At 39.6% G+C, this 23577-nt stretch overlaps 2 protein-coding genes across 2 annotated transcripts in view; both read left to right on the top strand.

Moving 5' to 3' along the window:
• The window catches only part of LOC146673713 (butyrophilin subfamily 3 member A2-like), a 177155-nt gene that overhangs the window by 26700 nt on the left and 126878 nt on the right, over window positions 1-23577 (top strand). The gene's annotated exons all lie outside the window — the stretch shown is intronic.
• LOC146673715 (butyrophilin subfamily 2 member A2-like) lies at window positions 11281-17479 on the top strand. Its single transcript, XM_085391358.1, has 5 exons — window positions 11281-11389; window positions 11599-11940; window positions 15738-16025; window positions 16117-16236; window positions 16355-17479. Exons 1-5 carry the CDS (start codon window positions 11290-11292, stop codon window positions 16930-16932), a joined length of 1428 nt encoding a protein of 475 aa, XP_085247484.1. The 5' UTR covers window positions 11281-11289; the 3' UTR covers window positions 16933-17479.

The raw sequence follows: 23577 nt of genomic DNA on the forward strand, positions 1-23577 counted from the left end.
TTTATTACAGACACAGCTAAGCGTTTTGCATTTTGCATAATTTTAAAAAGTTTACATTTGTTCAGAAGCCTATTGAATTGAATATTGAACGGCAGAAATGAGGCTTTCTTTTCGGATGTAAGTAAAAGGAAAAAAACAGCGGCCGACAGCGCTGTAAATAACGGGTAGACGGGAAACTGTTCTTGAAGTACAGAGAGAGCGAGAGAGAGAGCTGTACATGAAGTGTGACTTTATCGTGGTTAGGGATGGGTATCGAAACCCGGTTCTTGTTGAGAACCGATTCCCACTATTTCAATTCCTTGGAATTGTTTGCCATTTTTGCAAACGATTACCTTATCGATTCCAGTCGACCTGAATGACGTCACCACGTTGCGTAGCGTCATTTACCTGGCAGGAAACATGGCGGGTCAAACGCTCAAAAGTTTGGTCATACTTTACGAGAACGGATGACAACAGGGCAACTTGCAATACTTGCAAAGTGGATATTTCATTTAAGGGAACCATTTATTTATATATTTATTTATTCATTTAACCATAGAACCAAGTCCGCCAGAGCTTATATTATATTTTTACATGCTGTTGTGCCATTTTTGGGAGCATTTCAAGTTGATATACATCAATACAACCATTATAGCCCAAATTCTAATGATATGTATGCATTAAGTGCATAGTAATTACATAAATTGCAAAAAAGTGCAATAAACTACAAAGAATTTTTAAATCGTTTTTGTTTTTTTAACATATATTTCTAGTTAGAGAAATTTAAGAGGCTCATTACAGTGGCCCTGAGAGGCCAAACAGACTGCAACTTCAGAAAACACTTGCAAAAAGAAAAATGCTGCAATAAGAAAAAAACACCTGCAAAAAGAAAAATGCTGCAAAAAGAAAAACGCTGAAAAAGCACACACAACACAACGGAAATGTTTCTGGGGAGACAATAACCGGACGGACCAGTTGCACGAACCTAAACATGCTAAGAAGTGCACTGGGACTGGGAGACACTTCAAAGAAGTGGAAGCGGAGCGGGCAAAGAGTAAACTTTCAAAAGTAAGTTCTGAATATTATGTCACTTATTTATGTGCAAATGTTTAATAATGAAGAACATTAAAACATTACTGTTGGCCACATGCCGGCAAAGTTATGTGACATTAGCGATGTTTGTACTTTCAGCATTTACTTTGTTTTAAAACCTTTACTTTATACGCCGTTCGATAGTAGACCTTAATCTTACAGAGAATGTGATGATTTTGTGGATAATTAAAGTCAGTCATATATCCACAAACACAACAAGCTGAAAGTCAGTGATTCTGCTCGGTTTGCAGTCCTGAATATCACGGCACAAGCAGGATTCACTGCACTGTTAATGTTAGCTATGTTATATTGCTGCCTCTGTTCGGTGGTGTCGAGCCAAACGGACTTTAACATGTGTTTGAACGAGCTGACGGTTCACTCGTTAAGCTGAAAGAAAGATGCTTTAATCACAGGAGTCACACATGTGTCCACTGCACCATCTGGGAACTCTTCTTGTTTAGCACTCGTAATAACACAAACACTAAATCCTCCTGTGCTGTTTTGTAGCAGTGTAAACACCTGAGACTGTCACCTGTCTGTCTGTCCTGCACTCTCTCTCTGTTTCTTTCTCTCTGATTGTGGAATAAAAGTATGAACATGTATTTATAAGTTACACTTGTGTTTGAATCCTGCAGCTTATCACACATTTGATTTCCATGTGTGACAACTGCAAGTGTCCAGAGTGAGGACAGACTGAGGGACCCACTGCTGCACATCATCTGTGAGGCTTTGCACCCCTGATGATCCACCAGGACAAACTCAGCAGTGTGTGAGGAAGAGGAGGAGGAAGAGCCAGCAGCAGCTGACAGATGGAGAGAATAGACAGACTGTTCCCTGTTTGTGAAGGACTGCTAGGAAAGTTTAACATAACTGTCTGTCCTGAATCAGTCTTATTAGGTAATGTTCAAATAATTGTATCATCCCAGTGTTTTCAGTGTGGGAGAAAGTACTCAGGGCCTTCAAGTTACACACTATGAAAGGCAGAGACAAGTGTAATATTCAGAAACCTAAAGTATGTATCAGCAGCAGAATGGAGCTAAAAATAAATGTTTGTTTCAGTTCTATGAAGCTTTGAGTATTTTGGATTAGTAGCACTGCTGTGTTTGTTGCATCATATTGCTGTAATTGTTTATATGCTTTATATATTCTGAGGTAAGTTGATCTATAGTGTTACGTCATATTCTATAAGGATGCTATGTGTTTGGATACTTTCTGCCCAGTTTGACCCATTTAGCAGAAGTCAGCCTGTTTAAGGCTCTGATATCTATTCTGTATGACTTAAAGCAGTTATGACATGGTCTGATTTTCTCACCCAATAAAGGAATATTTAATATATCAGTCTACTCTTCATTCTATCAGACACAGTTTTCACAGCTCGTACATTTTCTTTTTACACATATATGTAAGCATTGAGCCAAATTTAGTAATGCCAACATATTAAAAGAACAATATTTGTCATTTATATATGATACATCTATAGATACACTGTCAAAGATACTTGTCTTTAAGTGAAGATTTAAGGTGAAAGGAAATATAAATAAATGCAACTTGAATCTTTACTGAAGCTCAGTGTTTGGCGCAGAGTTCATGTTCACTGCTGTAATAACTAATAATGATTAATATAATATTGGCCATATTATATTTACATTACCAAAGTGAGATGACTTTAGTCTCATGAACAACATTAGCTAATTGTTATTTACTAGCTTTAAACGATGTTAGCACAGAAATATTAGCTCCTGTCATGACTGATGAAGTTACTAGTTAATAAAGTTTGCAGTAAAGTGATTAATTGCAGCCACAGATTGACATTATCTTGATTAGCTTCAATGCATCTGTAATAAATATGTGCAAGTTTCAGTGCTTCGTTTAAACTGTATGATACTTATACTGACCCAGGGTCAGTGTAAAATACAATCCTAGCTGTGTGAACAAAGCCTGGCTCCTTTAATCCTGCATGACAAACCTCAGGATGCAGCTTATTATTACTCTTTCCTGCTGGCACACCTGTCACACCTGAGAGTCAGCTAGAAACTTACAGTGACGTGGACATCATGCAAAGACCGCCAGACTCTGTAATACTGCAAATGATCAGTGACTCAGGTTAACACTAAACTTTAAACGGCACCTCTGTGTCTCTGTGTGCTGAACATCTAGGATTGAGTCAGGCTGCATTGACTGTTGGACTTTAATGTGTTAAAAGCAGGTTGAAGATGGCTCAGAAACATTTGAAGATTAAAATTCAGCATTATGGTTGCTGGTGGTTTGTAAAGCCTCTACTCGGCTGTATTTTTGTTACTAATTTATGTTTGTTGTTGTTTAACACAGATTTCAGAAGAGCAAAGATGAGCACTGTTGCTTAATCCTTAATAGTTTAACTGGATTGGAAATAAAAAAAATCCAGATTCTTCTTCCACAGAAGTTTCATTTGTCAGTGTGGGACTGCTGAGTCACCTGAAGAACTCATTTCATTCATTCTCCATGATGTTCATTTACAGAAATGTTTCACAGGAACTGATTTCTCCCAAAGGGTGAACTAGTGTGTTTCCATAGATTACCTCTGTATGAATGTACTTCTTAAATGAAGGCAAGTGTTTGTCCTTTTTTGTTCCTCAGGTACAGTACGTGATATTAAGGGCAGGCGGTCATCACTGGAGGAAGACAAGAAGCAGACGTACTTCCAAGAAGGAGCTGCAGTGAGGACACAGCCAGGTCACTGAGGTCAGATCTCAGAATCTGAAACAGCTCAGGTTTATATTCTAGGGGTTATAAAAAAAAAATAAAATGTATTGTAACACTGATGTGCGTGTTTCGAATACTCCCAGATCAAAACAAGAGTATGTCACCCAAATTTGACACCAAAGAGCTCAAAGATTTGGACCAGTAGGTTCGGCTACGTACAGGAGAGGCGAACTGAATGAGACTCAGACAACCGCGAGTTTTGAAAAATAACCGGAATTGTATTTTCTTTTCAATTAGAAACAACAGGACATTATGACAAACATACAAAACACTTACAAATGAAATTATTCCCTTTCGGTACCAGTACTCTCTTAATAATACCTTTTGGCAAAATCACAGTAATCATTCGATGAAAAAAAAGAAATCTTACCTGGGTGCACCCTTTCTAGAAGTACAGTTCACATCCAACAATGAACCACAATTTCAATCATCAGCATATAAATGGTAACACTTATTTGCATTTTCACAGACTTCGTTAACAAATAGCAACAGTTAATCAGCTGGAGGATTATTTCCAACCGCTCACACTCACTTTTGTTCACATTCATGGAATGTACAGAGTCCGTAAAACAAGTCCTTAAAACGACCCGCCCGTGAGTCCAGGGGGATGTGTGTGAAGAAGGGGGACTACGAGTACAAAATGGCGTGGTGTGTTTCTGTTTTGTTGCATCTGGCCTACCACACTCTGATGTGCAGGACAGAACAAAGTCATTTGGTCCTTCAACAGGGTTGGCTCGCCATCAATTTCAGGATCCGTTGGAATGCACCAGGAAGATACAACCAAAGAAACAAAAAAAACAAAACCAAACAAAAGAAAAAACCTGACCTGTCAACGACAGTGTCATGGGACATATTAAGTTCCTCATAAAATCACAATTCACACATTCACTTCAACTGCTGGGTTTCAGTAATTTGAAAAAAGTTTCCTACAGAACATTCCTAAACAATTATCATTAAACACTGGAACATTTTACTTGCAAGGCCTTCATGAAACACCTGCCGGTGGATCACTGACTTCCTGACGGACAGGAAGCAGCATGTGAGGCTGGGAAAGAATGTCTCGGACTCCCGGACCATCAGCACCGGCTCCCCTCAGGGCTGTGTTCTTTCTCCTCTGCTCTTCTCCCTGTACACCAACTGCTGCACCTCCACCCACCAGTCTGTCAAGCTAATCAAGTTTGCAGATGACACCACCGTTATTGGGCTCATCTCGGACGGGGATGAGTCTGCCTACAGGAGGGAGGTTGAACGTCTGGTGTCCTGGTGCAGCCACAATAACCTGGTGCTGAATGCCCAGAAGACAGTGGAGATTATTGTGGACTTCAGGAAGCACACAGCCCCACTCCCCCCCATCATCCTGACTGACACCCCCATCACCTCTGTGGACTCATTCCGCTTCCTGGGTACCACCATCACCCAGGACCTGAAGTGGGAGCCCACCATCACCTCCATCATCAAGAAAGCCCAGCAGAGGATGTACTTCCTGAGGCAGCTGAAGAAATTCAACCTGCCAACACGGACGATGATGCAGTTCTACACCGCAATCATCGAGTCCATCCTCACCTCCTCCATCACTGTGTGGTACGCTGGAGCCACTATCAGGGACAAACAGAGACTGCAGCGTGTTGTGCGCTCTGCTGAGAAGGTGATTGGCTGCAGACTCCCATCTCTGCAGGACCTGTACACCTCCAGGACATTGCGGCGTGCAGCTCGGATCTCAGCTGACCCTTCTCACCCTGGACACAGTCTGTTTGACCTGCTCCCCTCAGGCAGGAGGCTCCGGTCCATTCGCACCAGAACCTCTCGCCATAAGAACAGTTTCTTCCCCTCTGCTGTTGGACACATGAACAATAACCATATGACTGTTCCCGCCACTAACACATGACCCTACGCTGTGTCACTGCATCATTCCATGTTTGGCACTGATCACCACCTGCACTCATGTATATATCTTCTACGTAGCACTCTTAATTCTTATTCTCATGTATATATCTCATGTATATATCTTTCTACGTAGCACTTTTAATTCTTATTCTTACTTTTATTTTTTCATGTCTATTTAAGCGCAACTTATGACACTATGTTTGCACTGAAGCACCGCAGCAATTTCCTGATGTTGTAAACCTGCTCAACATTTGGCAATAAACCCCTTTCTGATTTCTGATTTCTAAATAATGAACAAGTAAAATATTTTGCTCACCGATCTCAGAATTAGAAAGACGGAGCAGCGCGAGATGGCGCACGACCGATGAAATGGCGCCGTCTTTAACTCCCGACCTTTCTCGACTAAGCAATGTAAAAAGAACCAGCTAATTACTCGTCTTAGCAATATACATACAGTAAAACAATCTTTCGTAAACGGCGAGTGCTAGCTCTCCGTCTATATTACTCTTTTTCATACCTCGTCTCAGTAAATCGCCGTGTCTCGTTTCCTCACTAGCTTGCTCATGGAAGGTTTGCGAGCGGAAGAGAAAAGAGAAAAATCTGTGTCCTCCTAGGCAGGGGCGGCAGGCGGAGCCTGTACCACGTCTCAGCAGCTCATTGGCCTAGAGTAACACGTGTCTAAACCAGAACAGTTAACTCCTTAACTGCTGCACCTATGGTTTATTCATTACAAATGAAGTGTGCTGCTTAGATTAATGATTCTTTTATTCTGGTGTATTCTAGTTAAGCCATACTCAAATATGGGTTACATGTATTTATAAAGAAACCTTTAAATAATAGTCATAATTCTGATTATTATTAGAAATATCAAACATTTAAGTGGATTTTCTGTTACACATATTGTGTTAGCCCTGCGATAAACTGGCAGCCTGTCTTTGTCCTGTATCAGCTGGGATAGGCTTCATCCTCCCGCGACCCTGAATTGGATACATTGTATTCCAATTATGTAATCTGATCATTTACAAACTCAAGATATCTAATCAAAATGTAAGTAATAATTATAAAATGGGAAAGCAGAAATAAGTGTGACATGAATGTAAATGTGTGAGCTGACATAGAGGACAGCTACATGTAGTCTGAAAAACCTTTGTTGTCAAGTTTGCAGGTATATCAGCACGAGACATTCTTAAAAGGTGCATGCATCACCTTTGGCAGAGAGCCAGCTTTCTTCCCCAAATTCAGTAAAGCTGCCCTTGTAGAGTCCTTCATCAGACTTGGAAACTGTGGGGTTGGTAATGTTTACTGTTGAGCTTTTCCCAATAAAGATGCCATCTTTATAGAATTCAGCAGTGAAGGTGTCTGATTCTTTTTACATTGCAGAGTCACTTTATTACCCTCCATCACAGGATGGGGAGGACTCTCCAGTATCACAGTGCCAAGAATTTATCTTAAATCTCTTCTCATGCCCTATAGATAATGGATAATAAATCATAGTTTAGGATGAACACACAATATGGACAAGTTAACTGGATCGCCTGTACATTACAACCAAGGGAACTGATCGGCCATAGAAACCCACACTGCACACCATAAGTAGTTTCATTGGTCTTCCCCTTTGTTGTATATTGTACAAAGTGTTTTGAGTGCTGAAGTACAGTAGAAAACCATTATATCAGAAAGAGTCTATTTACTATTCACAATCGCAAAATCATATAGCATAGAAGATTTTACTACTACCTTGTAAATCTTCCATTTTACTTTGACAAAAAAAATGAGGAAAACACACACACAAGCAAACAATAACCGAAAAAAGGAATAGGCTGAAGCCATATGGCTTGTAATTATCCTATCCTTTACCCCATAGGACTAATCAAATACTTACCCAAGAAAATAAATAACGTTCTAGCAACCTTTTGCTTGCCAGAACGTGGTCTACACTTGAATCCATCTGTTAGCCTTGACAGTGACTCTTTGCACATTCATATAGCTCATTTGAATTTAGAATGCACTTTGCATTCAGCCTCCACTGATGATAGTCACAAACAGATTTGAATATACACAGCCATCTTTCATTTTCAAGAATTCTAGTTTGATTTTTGTTTGCATTCATATTTTTTAATGAAATGTTGAATACAGCTATGATAGACTGGGTCCTTCCCAGGGTACATTGCCTTTCACTCAAGGATCCCAGGACATTGCTCAGCCCCACCATGATCCTGGGTGGATACGTGGTTATAAAATGAAATGACTGATATTGAATATGAATATTCCTTAAAAAAGAAATTATAATACAAATTCCTGGGTATTTGTCAGATTCATCAAGAATAATATAGATTGCATATGTCTAAATTGCTAACCCTAGCTCAACAAACAATAATACCCTGGACTGACAGTATTATTACATGCTGTGATCATGAATAGATTTGATCAGTTCCAATTATAAAAGAAAAGGAAAACATAAACACAGAAAAAAAAGCAAAATAGAAAAACTTAAAATTGTGTGGTAATTTTCTTCCCAACTCAAAAGAAAATGCATGACACACAGGCATGTGCAGAGGGGTGGGCGGAAGGGGCTTGAGCACCTGCCCCTTTCCTGATGGATGCCCCAAGTGCCCTTTTCTTGAGGCATTTTTTTAATGTGTCTGTGCATGTGGAGTCCTGCCTGTGCCCCTCAACAATAATATTTAACTATTAATCAAGTTTTGCTAAATAAAAGGAACTGGATTGCATCAGTCCAGCCTGTTCTCACTGAGGAACCCGAAAGGTGACCGTCCGTGTTCTTATGCTACGCGCCAGGTTATGGATGAAAATCAATGTTAAATGAGTAATAATTTTAAAAATCTATACACATAAAACAGACACACGCACGCACGCACGCACGCACATACAGTGACATTTAGAGCTCCTTCAGAGTACTGTATATACTATGGCCACAAGTTTCCATCATTGTGCTGATCCAGAATCCTTCTCTTAATATGTATTACTAGAGCTATAATAATAAAGCAATGAGAAAAAAAAATAAAGTAATAAATAGGAAAAAATGTATTTACGATTATTCCATTTGTTTCCACTCTGTGCAGGGAGAAAGCTTATTAAATTTTTAAACTGTAGAGATACAATAATTTATCAGCAAATGAGCATTTTGCCATATTTGAAATATAAATGTAATGTAATCAAATGTATTTTTTTTAAATAGTGTTGTTTTTTTTATAATATCGAAATTATAATAATGTATAATTAAGTGGATATGCATATTAGATAACTTTTAGTGAAATATAAGTCCTCCAGAAAGGCAGGAAAAGCCCTGAACTTACTCTGCCTCTCTTCCCCCTTCCATCTCCTCATCTGAGTTATCACTCTCCACTTGCTGTCCATCTGAGAACAGGGCACAATTTTCCTTCTTGTAGGTGTCAAGAAGGAGTATTCGGCACTACAAAAACAAAATAATGCAGTGAAATCAGTTTTGTTGCTGATGTTTGTCCAAAACTTTAATCACCACCAATGTCCCATTCATATACTGTTTAGTATATCAAGTCAAGTGGTTTTTATTGTCGTTTCAGCCATGTACAGTACAGAGTGAAATGAGACAGCATTCCTCCTTTTTGGAAAATAAATTATTTGAAAGCTTGCCAAAATATATCTAAAGACTGCACATAGGATTGTCCAGGTTGAAAGATTTTACAAGAACAATCTCAGTCCACAGGCTATAACACAAAGGCTCTCTGGCCTTAAGTACTAATTGCCAGGGTACCTCCTCTCTGTGGAGAAACAGCCCTACACAGAGGTGGTACATTAGGCTGGAAAGAGGGTAGGACACGTCCACGCAGGCAACACAGCCAGTAAACTCTAAATGCTCTGATATGCCATATCAAACAAGGTACAGATCAATGATTAACAGATGAGGTCATTTCAGTGGACTTTGACAGCGAAACTGACTGCATCCTGTGACTGTGTGGGGCAAGTAGGCTTTAATAATACTTTAAATTTCATTTAAAATGATCAGTAGGGAAATGATTGGTTGCATAAAATGCTTTTAATCATTTGTTCAATCTGTCCAAACCTTTTAGTCTGTTGTTTGTTTTCTACATTTGACCGAGTGAATATGGAGTGTCACGGTCCTGGGTCGGTGACCCAGTGTTTTAACTTTTGTTTTTTTATTATTATTAATCCGTGATTTCATTGTGGTTTATGATTACTTGTGTTTTGGTTTCTGTTTTGTATGTCATGTCACTGTTGTCTCTGTGCTCCGTGGTCCCTTTGTTCACTGTGAAGTCCTTGCCTCTGTCGTGTGTTTCCTGTTTTACTTTGACGGTCCCTTGACCCATGGCAGTGTTTCTGGTTTTACGTCTCCCCGGTCTCGCCTGTTTAATTAGTGTCATCTGTGTTTCCCTCCTGGCCCTCATTCCCTCGTTTACTCTTTGTATTTATTGTCCATGTTGTCCTCCAAGTATAAGTATCCTGTGTGTTCTGTTCACAGTTTTTCCGGTTTGGTTTTATTTTGACTCGTGCAAGCAATAAAGCTGAGGTTTTTTGAGTTTAAGTTTTACATCCTGGAGTCTGCTTCTGGTTCCTCCCTTCCTGCCTTCTGCACACAGACCTTGAAAGGAGGATGCAAAAGTGCTTAAAGGCATGTCATATGATATTGTGACTGGAGAGCTAGGGGAAAGTAGACCACAAAAAAAGTTGATATAAATGTGTATATAAGATATATATAAGTGTCATAATATTTAATATATTTTCTTATTGGTACATCTGATATGCAATATAATATTTTACAACTGAAGTATCAATATTATATAAACATGGCACAGGCACTCCCACTCTGAGAGTGATTTATCAACAGCATATCAAGCTGACTGTGTGAACCATGCAGCCTGGACTTAACTGTTCAGCCTTTGTAGTGTTTTAAGTTGTTATACCCCTGAAAAATACATGTATGGAGAATTTTAACTGAGAACACATTCTACAATTTTAGCATCTGTGTCGTATGAACATCCAATTAAAGCTGCTGTCTGAAACTCACGGACCGGGGGCCTCTTGCGGCCCACGTCACCCCTACTTGCGGCCTGTATATTGAAAAAATATAATCCAATTTGGCCCTTGAAGTCACTTTTTTGTTAGGGAGGATTTGTTTGTTGCTGAGTGCAATGTCCAAATACATTCTTTGGACAAAAAAGCAAAAAATGAATTCATATGAAGGCAATATGAGCAGAGAGTACAAACATGTTGAGGGATTGGCTCTGTTGGTTCAATGAGAGAGGTATTTGTAAAGAAAACAATTTTCACTAGCAGTCAGAAACTAAAGTGTACACATATGTCTGCATAAGTTAATTTTGTTAAATACGAACAAAATTATAGCAGAAGTGCTGCCACGCGTCTGGCCAGAAAAAGATTTGTTTTCAATTTGTTTATTTGGTAGTTGACACACACACAATGACACAATGACAGTTGCCTCAATATGTTTTATATGTCTACAATTGTGATGTGAAAAGCCAAATCATAATTGTTTATAGTGATTATTTGTATGATTAATGTGCAATTTCTTTATGATTTTTTTCCCATATTTTTCATTTCAGTCTTCAAACTTCTACAATGTTTTGCCTGAAGGATGGACGTTGCTGTAAAATGCCTCTTGGGGCCATCTGTGTCTTTCTTTTTCATCACTCTATTTTTTTCTTTCAGTTTTGTGGAGGTAAATAAGTCTTATGTTCATGAGGTTACACAAATTATACAAAACATCAAAGTCTATTAATTACACAGATATTTATGTTATTGATTAAATATCAGCCGTTTAATTTATGTCATAGAGTAAAACAGCCAATTTAAAAGAGTTACATCACCTGGGCTTCCGAACCTTTTTTTTTAAAACATGTTTAACACGTATTTGTAATTTTCCTTTAGGTGTGTCTCAGGTGGTTGGTCCATCTGACCCAGTTGTGGCAATAGTTGGTGATGACACTGTGTTACCATGCCATCTGGATCCTGCTGTGAATGCTGCTGATATGACAGTAGAGTGGACACGATCTGACCTCACACCTAAATTTGTGCATGTTTGGCGTGACGGCGTGGAGCTCGTGAATAAAAAAAATGAAGCCTACATGGAAAGAACATCACTACCCATTAACAACCTGAAGCTCGGAGACATTTCACTAAAACTCTCCAAAGTGAAACTGTCAGATAGGGGATCATACAAATGCTTCATTCCTGCCCTTAGTGGACAAACCAGTGTTGAGCTTGTTGTTGGTAAGTGGAGATATCGTCCTTGTACAGAAAGGTCAAAATGATATCTGATGTTGAAAATCATCAGTCATTATTTAGTTTAGAAAAAGTACAATATTAGTAGTAAAAAATCACAAGGGTAAAATAAACATGTTATGCTGCACTATTATTTAACACATATATGCAAAAGAACATACAGAATAACACTAAAATCAAACCAATAACAATGTGCATTCAGTGTAGAGTCAGTATTTGTGCTCAAAATGATGACAAACTGAAAAGAAAAATCTACACATCATCACTGAATGCAATCAATAACAATATCAAAAGTGGTGTCTTATTTTGTTTTATTGTAGTTAGTGTTGGTAAGGTGGCACCATTTATCAAATGGAAGTACAAAGGTAGCTGATAAGCAGTTTTAGACAATGTGTTAGGTCCAACATTAAAACTACTTGATTAAAAGGGTCTTGGTGCTGCTTGCCTGGTCAGAAGAGATTGGTCTATTGTTTGGGCTGTCCTTTTTGTGCCTGAGACAGGGATATATAGGCAGGAAATCATTTGGCTTCTGATGGTTGTGGCATGGCCATTTGAGGACAGGGCTTGTTGTATTCAATTCAATTCCATTTTACTTATATAGTGCCAAATCACAACAACAGTCGCCTCAAGGCGCTTTATATTGTACAGTAGATCCTACAATAATAGATACAGAGAAAAACACAACAATCATATGACCCCCTATGAGCAAGCACTTTGGCGACAGTGGGAAGGAAAAACTCCCTTTAAACAGGAAGAAACCTCCGGCAGAACCAGGCTCAGGGAGGAGCGGCCATCTGCTGCGACCGGTTGGGGTGAGAGAAGAAAAACAAGATGAAAGACATGCTGTGGAAGAGAGACAGAGATTAATAGCAGGTACGATTCAATGCAGAGAGGTCTATTAACACATAGTGAGTGAGAAAGGTGACTGGAAAGGAAAAACTCTTGCTGCATAACTAAGGGAGGATTCAGGGTCACCTGGTCCAGCCCTAACTATATGCTTTAGCAAAAAGGAAAGTTTTAAGCCTAATCTTAAAAGTAGAGATAGTGTCTGTCTCCCGAATCCAAACTGGAAGCTGGTTCCACAGAAGAGGGGCCTGAAAACTGAAGGCTTTGCCTCCCATTCTACTTTTAAATACTCTAGGAACAACAAGTAGGCCTGCAGAGCGAGAGCGAAGTGCTCTAATAGGGTGATATGGTACTACGAGGTCATTAAGATAAGATGGGGCCTGATTATTTAAGACCTTGTATGTGAGGAGCAGGATTTTGAATTCAATTCTGGATTTAACAGGAAGCCAATGAAGGGAAGCCAAAACAGGAGAAATCTGCTCTCTCTTTCTAGTCCCTGTCAGGACTCTTGCTGCAGCATTTTGGATCAGCTGAAGGCTTTTCAGTGAGTTTTTTGGACATCCTGATAATAATGAATTACAGTCGTCCAGCCTGGAAGTAATAAATGCATGAACTAGTTTTTCAGCGTCACTCTGAGACAGGATATTTCTAATTTTAGAGATGTTGTGCAAATAGAAGAACACAGTCTTACATATTTGTTTAATATGTGCATTGAAGGACATATACTGGTCAAAAATGACTCCAAGGTTCCTCACAGTGTTACTGGAGGCCAAGGTAATGCCATCCAGGGTAAGAATCTGGTTAGATACCATATTTCTAAGATTTTCAGGGCTGAGTACAATAACCTCAGTTTTATCTGAATTAAGAAGCAGAAAGTTAGCGGCCATCCAGGTCTCTATGTCTTTAAGACATTCCTGCAGTTTAACTAATTGGTGTGTTTTATCTGGCTTCATGGGTAGATAGAGCTGGGTGTCATCAGCATAGCAGTGAAAATGTATGCTATGTCTTCTAATGATGCTGCCTAAGGGAAGCATGTATAATGTAAACAGAATTGGTCCTAGCACTGAACCCTGTGGAACTCCATAATTGACCTTAGTATGTGAAGAGGACTCTCCATTTACATGTACAAATTGGAGTCTATTAGATAGATATGATACAAACCACTGCAGTGCAGTACCTGTAATACCTACAGCATGTTCTAATCGCTCTAATAGGATATTATGGTCGACAGTATCGAATGCTGCACTAAGGTCTAGCAGGACAAGCACAGAGATGAGTCCACTGTCAGAGGCCATAAGAAGATCATTTGTAACCTTCACTAAAGCTGTTTCTGTGCTGTGATGAGCTCTGAAACCTGACTGAAACTCTTCAAATAAACCATTCCTCTGCAGATGATCTGTTAGCTGTTTGACAACTACTCTTTCAAGGATTTTTGATATGAAAGGAAGGTTGGAGATTGGCCTATAATTAGCTAAGACTGCTGGGTCTAGAGATGGCTTTTTGAGTAAAGGTTTAACTACAGCTAGCTTGAAGGCCTGTGGTACATAGCCGATTATTAGAGATAGGTTGATCATATTTAAGATCGAAGAATTAATTAATGGCAGGACTTCTTTGAGCAGTGTTGTAGGAATGGGGTCTAAAAGACACATTGATGGTTTGGAGGAAGTAATTATTGAAGTTAACTCAGAAAGATCAATTGGAGAAAAAGAGTCTAACTTAACATCAATGGTACTAAGAGTAGCTGTAGATAATATTACATCTGTGGGATGATTATTGGTAATTTTTTCTCTAATGATTAAAATTTTATTTGTGAAGAAGTTCATGAAGTCATTACTAGTTAACGTTAAAGGGATGGTTGGCTCAATAGAGCTCTGACTTTTTGTCAGCCTGGCTACAGTGCTGAAGAGAAACCTGGGGTTGTTCTTATTTTCTTCAATCAGTGATGAATAGTAAGATGTTCTGGCTTTGCGGAGGGATTTCTTATAAAGCAACAAACAATTTCTCCAGGATAAATGATGATCCTCTAAATTTGTGACACGCCATTTCCTCTCCAGCTTACGAGTCATCTGCTTTAGGCTACGTGTTTGAGGAATTATACCAGTCAGGTACTTCTGATTTGAGACCTTAGTTTTCACAGGAGCTACAGTATCCAGAGTCATACGTAGTGAGTAGTAGTGAGGAGGTGAAATTATTAACAAGATAATCGACCTCTGTTGGGGTAGCGTTCAGATAGCTGCTCTGCTCTATGTTGGTACAGGGCATTGAAGATGATAACAGTGGGTGGATTATATTCCTAAACTTAGTTACAGTGAATGAATACTCTATCATATTATTATCTGGGGAGTTTGAAGGATGGGTTGACAACAAAGTCGTTCCTGTTCCTTGAGCGGTTTTTGATGTGTGCAAAAGGAAGGAAATTATCATCTGTTTTTTGTCCTGTCTTCTTCCGCTCATCATCGAGCAGTTATGGCAGCTGGCTGCCGCTCTCTGAAGCTGGTTTTACTGGAAGTTTCTTCCTGTTTAAAGGGAATTTTTCCATTCCCATTGTTGCCATGTGCTTGATCATAGGGAGTCATCAGTTTCTCTTTATTATTGAAAGGTCTCTACCTTGCAATATAAAGCATCTTGATTTGACTGTTGTTGTGATTTGGCGCTATATAAGTAAAGCTGAATTGAAGTGAAATAAAAATAACGCAGTCGATAGTGCATTACAACTGCTCGATTGTTGATATGTTAAAGAAGCCCCTAAATGAATGTCAGTACCTTATGTATTGACAGCAGGGCATTATAGAAGTTAGTGTTTTTCATGTCACTATTCAGTGGTTCAAATATGATTGGTGTAAAAGTAGTCAATACATTTCCCAGAATTTTAAACTTGGCTCTTTGGTGACTGTAACTGGTAGCAACACTAATGTGTTTTCTCTTTTCCTAATCTTTAGGTGTAGTTTCATCACTTATCATCACTACAATGAGAAATAGTGAGGACAGTAGTAAAGTGGTGTTACAGTGTGAGTCTGCAGGCTGGTATCCAGAGCCTGAGCTGCTGTGGTTGGACGGTGAGGGAAACCTCCTCTCTGCTGGCCCTGCAGAGACCCTCAGAGGTCCTGATGACCTCTATACTGTCAGCAGCAGAGTGACTGTGGAGAAGAGACACAGCAACAACATCACCTGCAGAGTCCAACAGAGGAACACCAACCAGAGCAGAGAGACACACATACATGTTCCAGGTAAAAAACAAGTTATTTAGTTATATTTTTTTTGTTTGTTTGTAAAATTGCTGCAGGCTACTTGTTGATATTCTGTGTGTTCTCATTACAGGTGATTTATTTAATCCTCCATGTAGTTCTGCTGGTCACATCATCATAAGTGTTGTTGTGACAGTCCTGCTTATTCTGGCAGTTGTCTCTGTTGTCTGGAAATATCGTTCAAAACATCAAGGTACAGTTTTTTGACTAAAAATGAAAATAAAGTGACTAAAAAAATCATCAATTATTTATTAAAGAAAGACAAAATAATGTATTTCTGTCAATTGAAATGACTTTGTTTTGTACAACAGGAAGAAACACAAAAATTTCCACTGATCACAGAGAGTGTCAGCCCCTCACTGAGAAAATAAGAGAAGCACTGCATCTCATAGAAGATAGTACTGACACTGTCGACTTTCATATGGAACAAGAAAACCTCAACACTTGGTTTAAAGAAGGAGAGGAAGACAAATTTCATTTGATATTGGTGGTTCAATTTTTAATGAGTCATAAATGTGACTTAGAAAATGATATTTATGAACTGAAACTGAAACTGCTCGAGCTACAAAAACAGCATGATGAAAATCAGAGTCAGCTGGTAAACAATATTAAACAAATACAACAAAATGAAAAATCATCTGACAAAATAAATGAAGAAGAGGGTATTGAAACAGAAAATAATTTTGAAACAATGAAGGAAAACCTTGAAAAAGAAATAGAGGAAAAGGAAACAGAAAGAAAATCAGTGTTGTATGGGGTTGATGTAATGACAGAGAAGAAAAAAGAGTTAGATGACACTTTATACAAAATTCATACACAGAAGGAGAAAATAGAGAAGAGGAGAAATGAAGTTCAAATACAGTTCCAATCAGGCAGTTCAGAGGCATAAAAGTGAACATTAAATAACACTCACATTATTCATTTAAGCATTCATTTCTCACAGTTAAAAAAGTAAGACATTTACAATCTCTAACACAGCACTACAAGATATATAATATGGATGAAACCAAATCCAAAACAGCAGCTATAGTAAAGACAATATGAATTGTACTTATTTCACAGAAGAGAGCCTGTCATCACCATTTTTAACACAACAGCAGAAATTGGTTGAGAGACCCCAGTGACACAATTTTAAATGAACTTTAGTTACCTCTAGTGGCCATATAATTTATGACAACTGCATATAAGGAGAAATGTGTTTCACAGCCAAAAGACAGTTGCGCTCTTTCAGTCACAAAGAACATTACAGTGTTATTGTTCCATTTTAATTAAATTCTAATAATAATATAAACCTAACATTAGATCATTTTACATATTTGGTGCCATGTACCAGTCCATACATATACTTTTTTTCTTTTTTTTCTTTTTATTGTCTTTGTTCTTTTTTAATGTGCAAGTTATTTACATTTTATATAATATGAGATAATAATCAGATTTCTGACTGTAACTCGTCTTTCTAAATTCCCTACAAGTGTGTATTTCTTTTTTGTTTGGTGAAAAAGAAATCAGTTTTTGTTGTGTAAAAATATTAAGCATGCCATTAAAATCTTTAAAATGTGTAAAAGAAAAAGAAGTACCTTATCAGGAGAATTAACTTTATTTGCAAAGTACATTTAGTAATATACAATTACTATTAATTGTATACATTTATGGCAGTTATGATCTGTCACATGATGGCTTTAGGAAAAGTATAGAGTAGACATGAGAACAGAGTCTAAACACAGGCTAATATAAATACTAAGGGAGGAAGGACTACAATCACTAAGAACTAAAGAAAACCAAAACCATGACAACAATAATCAAATAATATAATTACAGAGTCTGAAACACAAATACTGGGTTGCAGACCCAGTACCGTGACATCTTCTCCTCTATTGTTCTTTCCCTCTCCTTCTGTTAACTCTCTTCCTAATTTCTCTTTCTTTCTCTTTGCTGTCCTCCGGTCCTGTAGCAGCGATACAGAAAGAAATAACATATTCAATAAAATTCTGTAAAACAACGTCAGCAATTTAGATGAGACTTTAAAATATGTAATTTTCCTTAAAAGGAACAGTCTTTGCTGAACTTCTTTGGTAGTGACATCAGCATGAGGCTCAAAACACAGTCAAAAAAGTTTGTGGTCAAGAACAACCCCTAAATGCTCAATATCAGCAGCTTTAATAATAGTAAGGTGATGAACTAAAAGAAGACTTCCTGAAATAAATAATCATGTCTTTTGTTTTTGACACATTTAATGAAAGGAAGGACTCATCACACCAAGCCACAAAATCTTCTACAATCTGCCCATGGCCTGTCTCGTCCCCCACAAAAACACTAACGATCACTGTGTCATCAGCAAACTTCAGGATGCGTCTGTTAGTAACACTGCTCATTCGTATACAGAATTAAAAGAAGGGGTGAGAGACGGCAACCCAGCACATCAGAAAGTATATGGTTCACCTTCATGCATTGTGAGCTGTAAGTGAAAAAGTCTAGCTCCCAACTAATCAGACTAAGATCGAGCTTAAGGTGGTTATAAAGCCCATCAGCAAGTAAGGTGGGCTGAATTGTGTTGAATGCTGACGAAAAGTCAGCAAATAATAATCTTGCATGAGTGTTAGGGCCCTCAAGATGCTTAAACAAGAAATGCATGAGTGTGACAACAGCATATCCCACACCTCTTCCTGCTGGAACAATGATAGCATTATTCCAAATCTTAGGTACTGTCTGTAACTCTAGGGAAAGTGAAAGAAATGTGATGAAAAATCCCACTCAACTGATCAGCACAAGTTTTCAGTACCTGCCCACAGATGTTGTCAGGTCCAGGACTCTTAATCTTAGTGTGTCTAAAGACATTAACTACACCCCTCTCCTCAGTACAAAATGATGAGGGAGTGGTAGTCTTTTTTTTTTGAGTGTACTCGTCTCCATAAAACAATCAAGATTCTCAAAATAAAGATAAAAACTATTACAATTATCTGCCAAATGTTTGTCAGAGGTAAACCCATCTTAAGAAATGTTACAGTGACCCTTAGTTTGTAGCCCTTAGATGGTTTTCATACCACACCAAGCTCTGTTAAGGTAATTACTACTAATTTCTGCTTCAATCTTATTTTTATATCTCGTCTTCTTTATTACAGCTCTCACCTCCTTCCTTAATGTCCTCATAGTGGAAACGTCATACTCATTAAAAGGAATTTTCCTTTTAAGAATCAGATTCTTGATGTCTTTGGAGATCTGAAGAACGTAGTGCAGGTCCAGCCACAGACTTATATTCCTCCTTAATTGATCCATAACACAAATCCAGCGTTTTGTTATGCCTTGTAGGACAGGTGAAATATAATTTTTTTAATTATATTGTAGTCTTAAGAAATTATGTTCAGTGATCTCTTAAGATTACAATTGTTAAAATCACCTAAAAGGAGGCTAGAGGCTAAGATCAAGGTAGCACAGAGGGAGGTTAGCCAACTATCGGAGTTGCATAAAGGCGCGATGAAGAAGGTGCCTAAGAAGTACAGGAAGCTGTCCATACGTGAGGCCTTGGAAACTGCCAAGCAACGACTCACAGCCTTGGCCAGCCGCTTGAGGAGGTACACCAGAAAGATAGAAGGCAGGAGAATAAACCAGCTGTTCTCCACGGAACCAGCCAAGGTGTACTCTCAGTGGCAGGGGAACAATATGAGAACAGCACCACCAAGGCTGGAGGCAGAACAATACTGGAAGAGCAAATGGGAGAAGGACTCAACCCATAACGGCAATGCTCAGTGGCTAGTGGATCTGAGGGCAGACCACAGCGACCTCCCCAAACAGGGTCCAGTAACCATCACAGTGGCAAATATCCAAGAAAGGGTCTCCAGTATGAAGAGTTGGACAGCACCAGGCCCTGACATGGTTCACGCCTACTGGCTGAAGAAGCTGACTGCACTCCACCAGCTGCGAGAGACACCCGGAATGGCTTACCGAAGGCCGGACAGTCCTGATCCTCAAGGACCCCCAAAAGGGACCGGTCCCCTCCAACTACCGACCAATAACCTGCCTCAGCACCACGTGAAAGCTCCTGTCGGGCATCATAGCGGCTAAGATGAACAGGCACATGGGTCAATACATGAGCGGGGCACAGAAAGGAATGGGCAAGAATACCAGAGGCACAAAACACCAGCTACTGGCAGACCAAGCAGTCAGCCGAGACTGCAGGACCAGACTGACCAACCTGTGCACTGCCTGGATTGATTACAAGAAGGCCTATGACTCAATGCCCCACAGCTGGATACTGGAATGCCTAGAACTATATAAGATCAACAGGACCAGGGGTAGGCAACCTTTCTGATGGCGAGTGCCATTTAAAATTTCCTCAGAAGTCAGTGTGCCATATGATTGCATTAGCAATAAATTTAATAACGCTCTATATGAACAGTTACACAATATATAGAACCACTTTATAGAATTATATTTGTTTGCAGATGTTGGCAGCTATCAGCGAATAGTTATCATCTATTTTGAAACAAAAAAGACACTTTTTATCCATAACAGCAAATGAACTGTACAACGGAAAATACAAATGCTATTTATAGTCTCCTCACAACAATGATAAGAAAAATAAACTGAGCCAATATGGCATGTCTGTTAATACAGAGACACACATGTTAATGTGATCTTTGGTCTCCCATTCAGAGACACAGGTCTCCGAGTGTCCAACATTCAGACGGCTACCTGAGGACTCATGTGAGAGAAAATCTGCTCACACAGATATGTAGAGCCAAATACTTTCAATAAGGCCTCTGCAATGTTCTGAAGACAGTTAAACTTGTCAGGTAGTGATGTCCAGCAGGTGAAAATGCAAGCTCCATGAACACGCACATCTATTGATTCCAGCTGCTTTGATGTTGCATTAACTGGCATTAACTCAGCCAGTTAATGCGAGACAAATCTAGCTGCTCATTAAAGATTTCTGGTTTGTTCAGAAAATAAAACATTGGTCTATACACCAGAAAGTCCCAAAAATCCATTGTGTCTCGAGTCTACAGATGTGTCCGTGTATTTTCGTGGTGCTGATGCTGTGCTGAGCGGAAAGCTCCTGAAGCTTTTGAAGTGTCGGAATGTGGAAAGCTAAAAACATCCCTCAAAGTGGGCGATAAACAAGAGAGACGGGAATGGTGTCAGAAAAGCCGATCAGCTGATCATTGATCAGTTTCATGATTAAAGTAAAAACAGGAGAGGGAGGGGAGAGAATGAGAGGAGAAGAAGAGGCAGCTGTGCAGCGTAATGACAGAATAACTCCACATTTGTGTCTTTTTCCATCCGGGACAAGTCCAGGACAAAGTCCGGGACAAACTGCGTCCCTTCTCAGCTCAACACAAAATGCGTAATAATTTCTCTGAACGCGGGACGATTCCGTCTTTTTACGGGACAGTTGGCAACTCTACTAACTAACCTTATGAATAAAATAAAGTTCACTATCAGTAACACCATAGCACCGACCCAGCTGTATAGAAACTCTGTCATGCTAGCTAGTACGCAGCACAAATTATTGCAACTGACTGTAAAAAGTTAGCACAACGAAAATAAACTCCACCTAAACATGGTTCATATCTGACCCAGATAGACTGCAGGTCATAACTTCTTACCTGAAGTCGGACCGGCGGCTGCCTCGGGTCTCTCCTCCTCCTGCCTCCCCTCTCCCTGATCCACCTGCTGGCCTCCACCACTTGCTAATGTTACTGAATCTGTGGAAGCTCCGCCATAGCCACCACCAAACAACTGAGTTATTTTTACACACCGGCCAGCATCTGGCCAATCCACCACCTTTCATTGTTTATACCGTTACAAAAAAGAAAAAAAAAAAAAGAAAATTATCGGGCCACCGAGCAGATGCCTGGTATGCCCGATGGCTAGTCCAGCTGTGTGCAATATACTCACTCAAATGAGCAATCCTATTTATCCATATTGTATATTCTGTATCTATATATGTGTATATGTGTTTATATATGGTGTATTTATGCTTATATCCTTACTCTCATTCCCCTTAATGTATCTGTAACATGCAACTTCTTTCGGTGCTTTGCTACTGGAAACTGAATTTCCCGGAGGAACCCACCCGAGGGATTAATAAAGTTTCATCTAATCTAATCTAATCTAAGCTATGGTCGTGCCATCAGTTAACCTGTTCAGGGTTGCCGACCCCTGACCCCCTCAAAATAGTGTGTAAACCTGGAAGCGCCGACAGATCTCAGTCCAAGAGGGGCTTAGAGACAACAGGCAAGAGCAAAATTCTCAGTCCATAAGGGGACTCGGAGAAATCGCTGTTAAAAGTTCCGGTTGCTCTGGGAAGCGGCTGTAACGGAACAGATAGAAGGTGTTACATAAAAATACGGAAAGTCTCAATAAAAACTATAACAACGCGCTCTGATTGTGTTAAAAAGAGGAGTGAGTTGTCATTTACGACCCAATACGCGGTCGAACCGCTCCTCAAATTGTTTTCCTGTGTACACTCACGTACTGGTTGAAGTGGGAAATCAGGTTGTGCGTCATCACGTAAAATCAATAACCGCTCTCTCGAATAGCGGGAGAGTAGAAGGCTGTTATTGATCACCGTCCCACTCCTTCGTACCAGAGACAGTGTCACAGTTCTGACGTAATTAGTTCAAAATGGGTAATTCTAAAACTAAAGTAAAATTAACAGCAGATGAAGAGTGGTTAGAAAAAAGCTGTCAAGGTGCAGGAAGAGTGAGTGCAGAAAGGTGGAGAAATCCACATAAAATATATTGTCCAGCTTGGCAAGGCAAATGCAGCCCCGATTCAATAACTGCTTTAAAAGCGGCTTTGCAAAAAGAGCTATATGAGGAAAAAAGTCAGAAGAAAAAAGCAAAGCGTATAGCAGAATGGCAGCTTTTCAAAACATGGATGACAGAAAATGATAAACGCATTGCTAGACGCGCTCAAAAACAAGAAAATAAAGATAAACAGAAAGCTGCAGAAAATGATAAAAAACCACCGCCCTATGCACCTCAGCCTGCCTCACTCACAGCAGCAGCTGCACCCACTCCTACGTCACCACCCCCTGCTACTTCACCGCATAATCCCTTCCTCCCAGATCCCTATGCAGACGCAAAGCATCATCTTAATCGCATGACTAAAAGTAATCAAGGAGGATGGCCTGACCCTCCAAAACCTGTGGGACAGTTTCCAATGGTCGCATTATCAAATCCTAGGTATGGGCATCCCAGTGGCCCCCCAGATGCCGCAGGAGTCATACCAATAGATGGCAAACCTCTGATTTATGCATTCCGACCCTGGTCCCATAAGGATAGGGAGAATGTGCTTAAAGATGTGCCACCCCTTAACGAAGGTTTTCAACAGTGGCGAAATGCAGTAGAGTTAATTCGGCGCGGCTGGGGATTAAACGGACATGAAATGTTGCAAGTACTTCAAGATTTATTAGGTCTACGGTTTCCCAGAGCCAGAGGCGCTTACACAGGAAACGACCAAAACGGCGACGTGCTAGGACCAGACACTGCTCTGTTAGATCAACAGACTATTTGGATCGCTTACGTCCTGT

This window comes from Rhamphochromis longiceps, linkage group LG3 (assembly GCF_057381845.1).
Source record: "Rhamphochromis longiceps isolate RC_006_pf linkage group LG3, R_longiceps_female_GT1.1, whole genome shotgun sequence".
In the NCBI taxonomy this organism is placed as follows: domain Eukaryota; kingdom Metazoa; phylum Chordata; class Actinopteri; order Cichliformes; family Cichlidae; genus Rhamphochromis; species Rhamphochromis longiceps.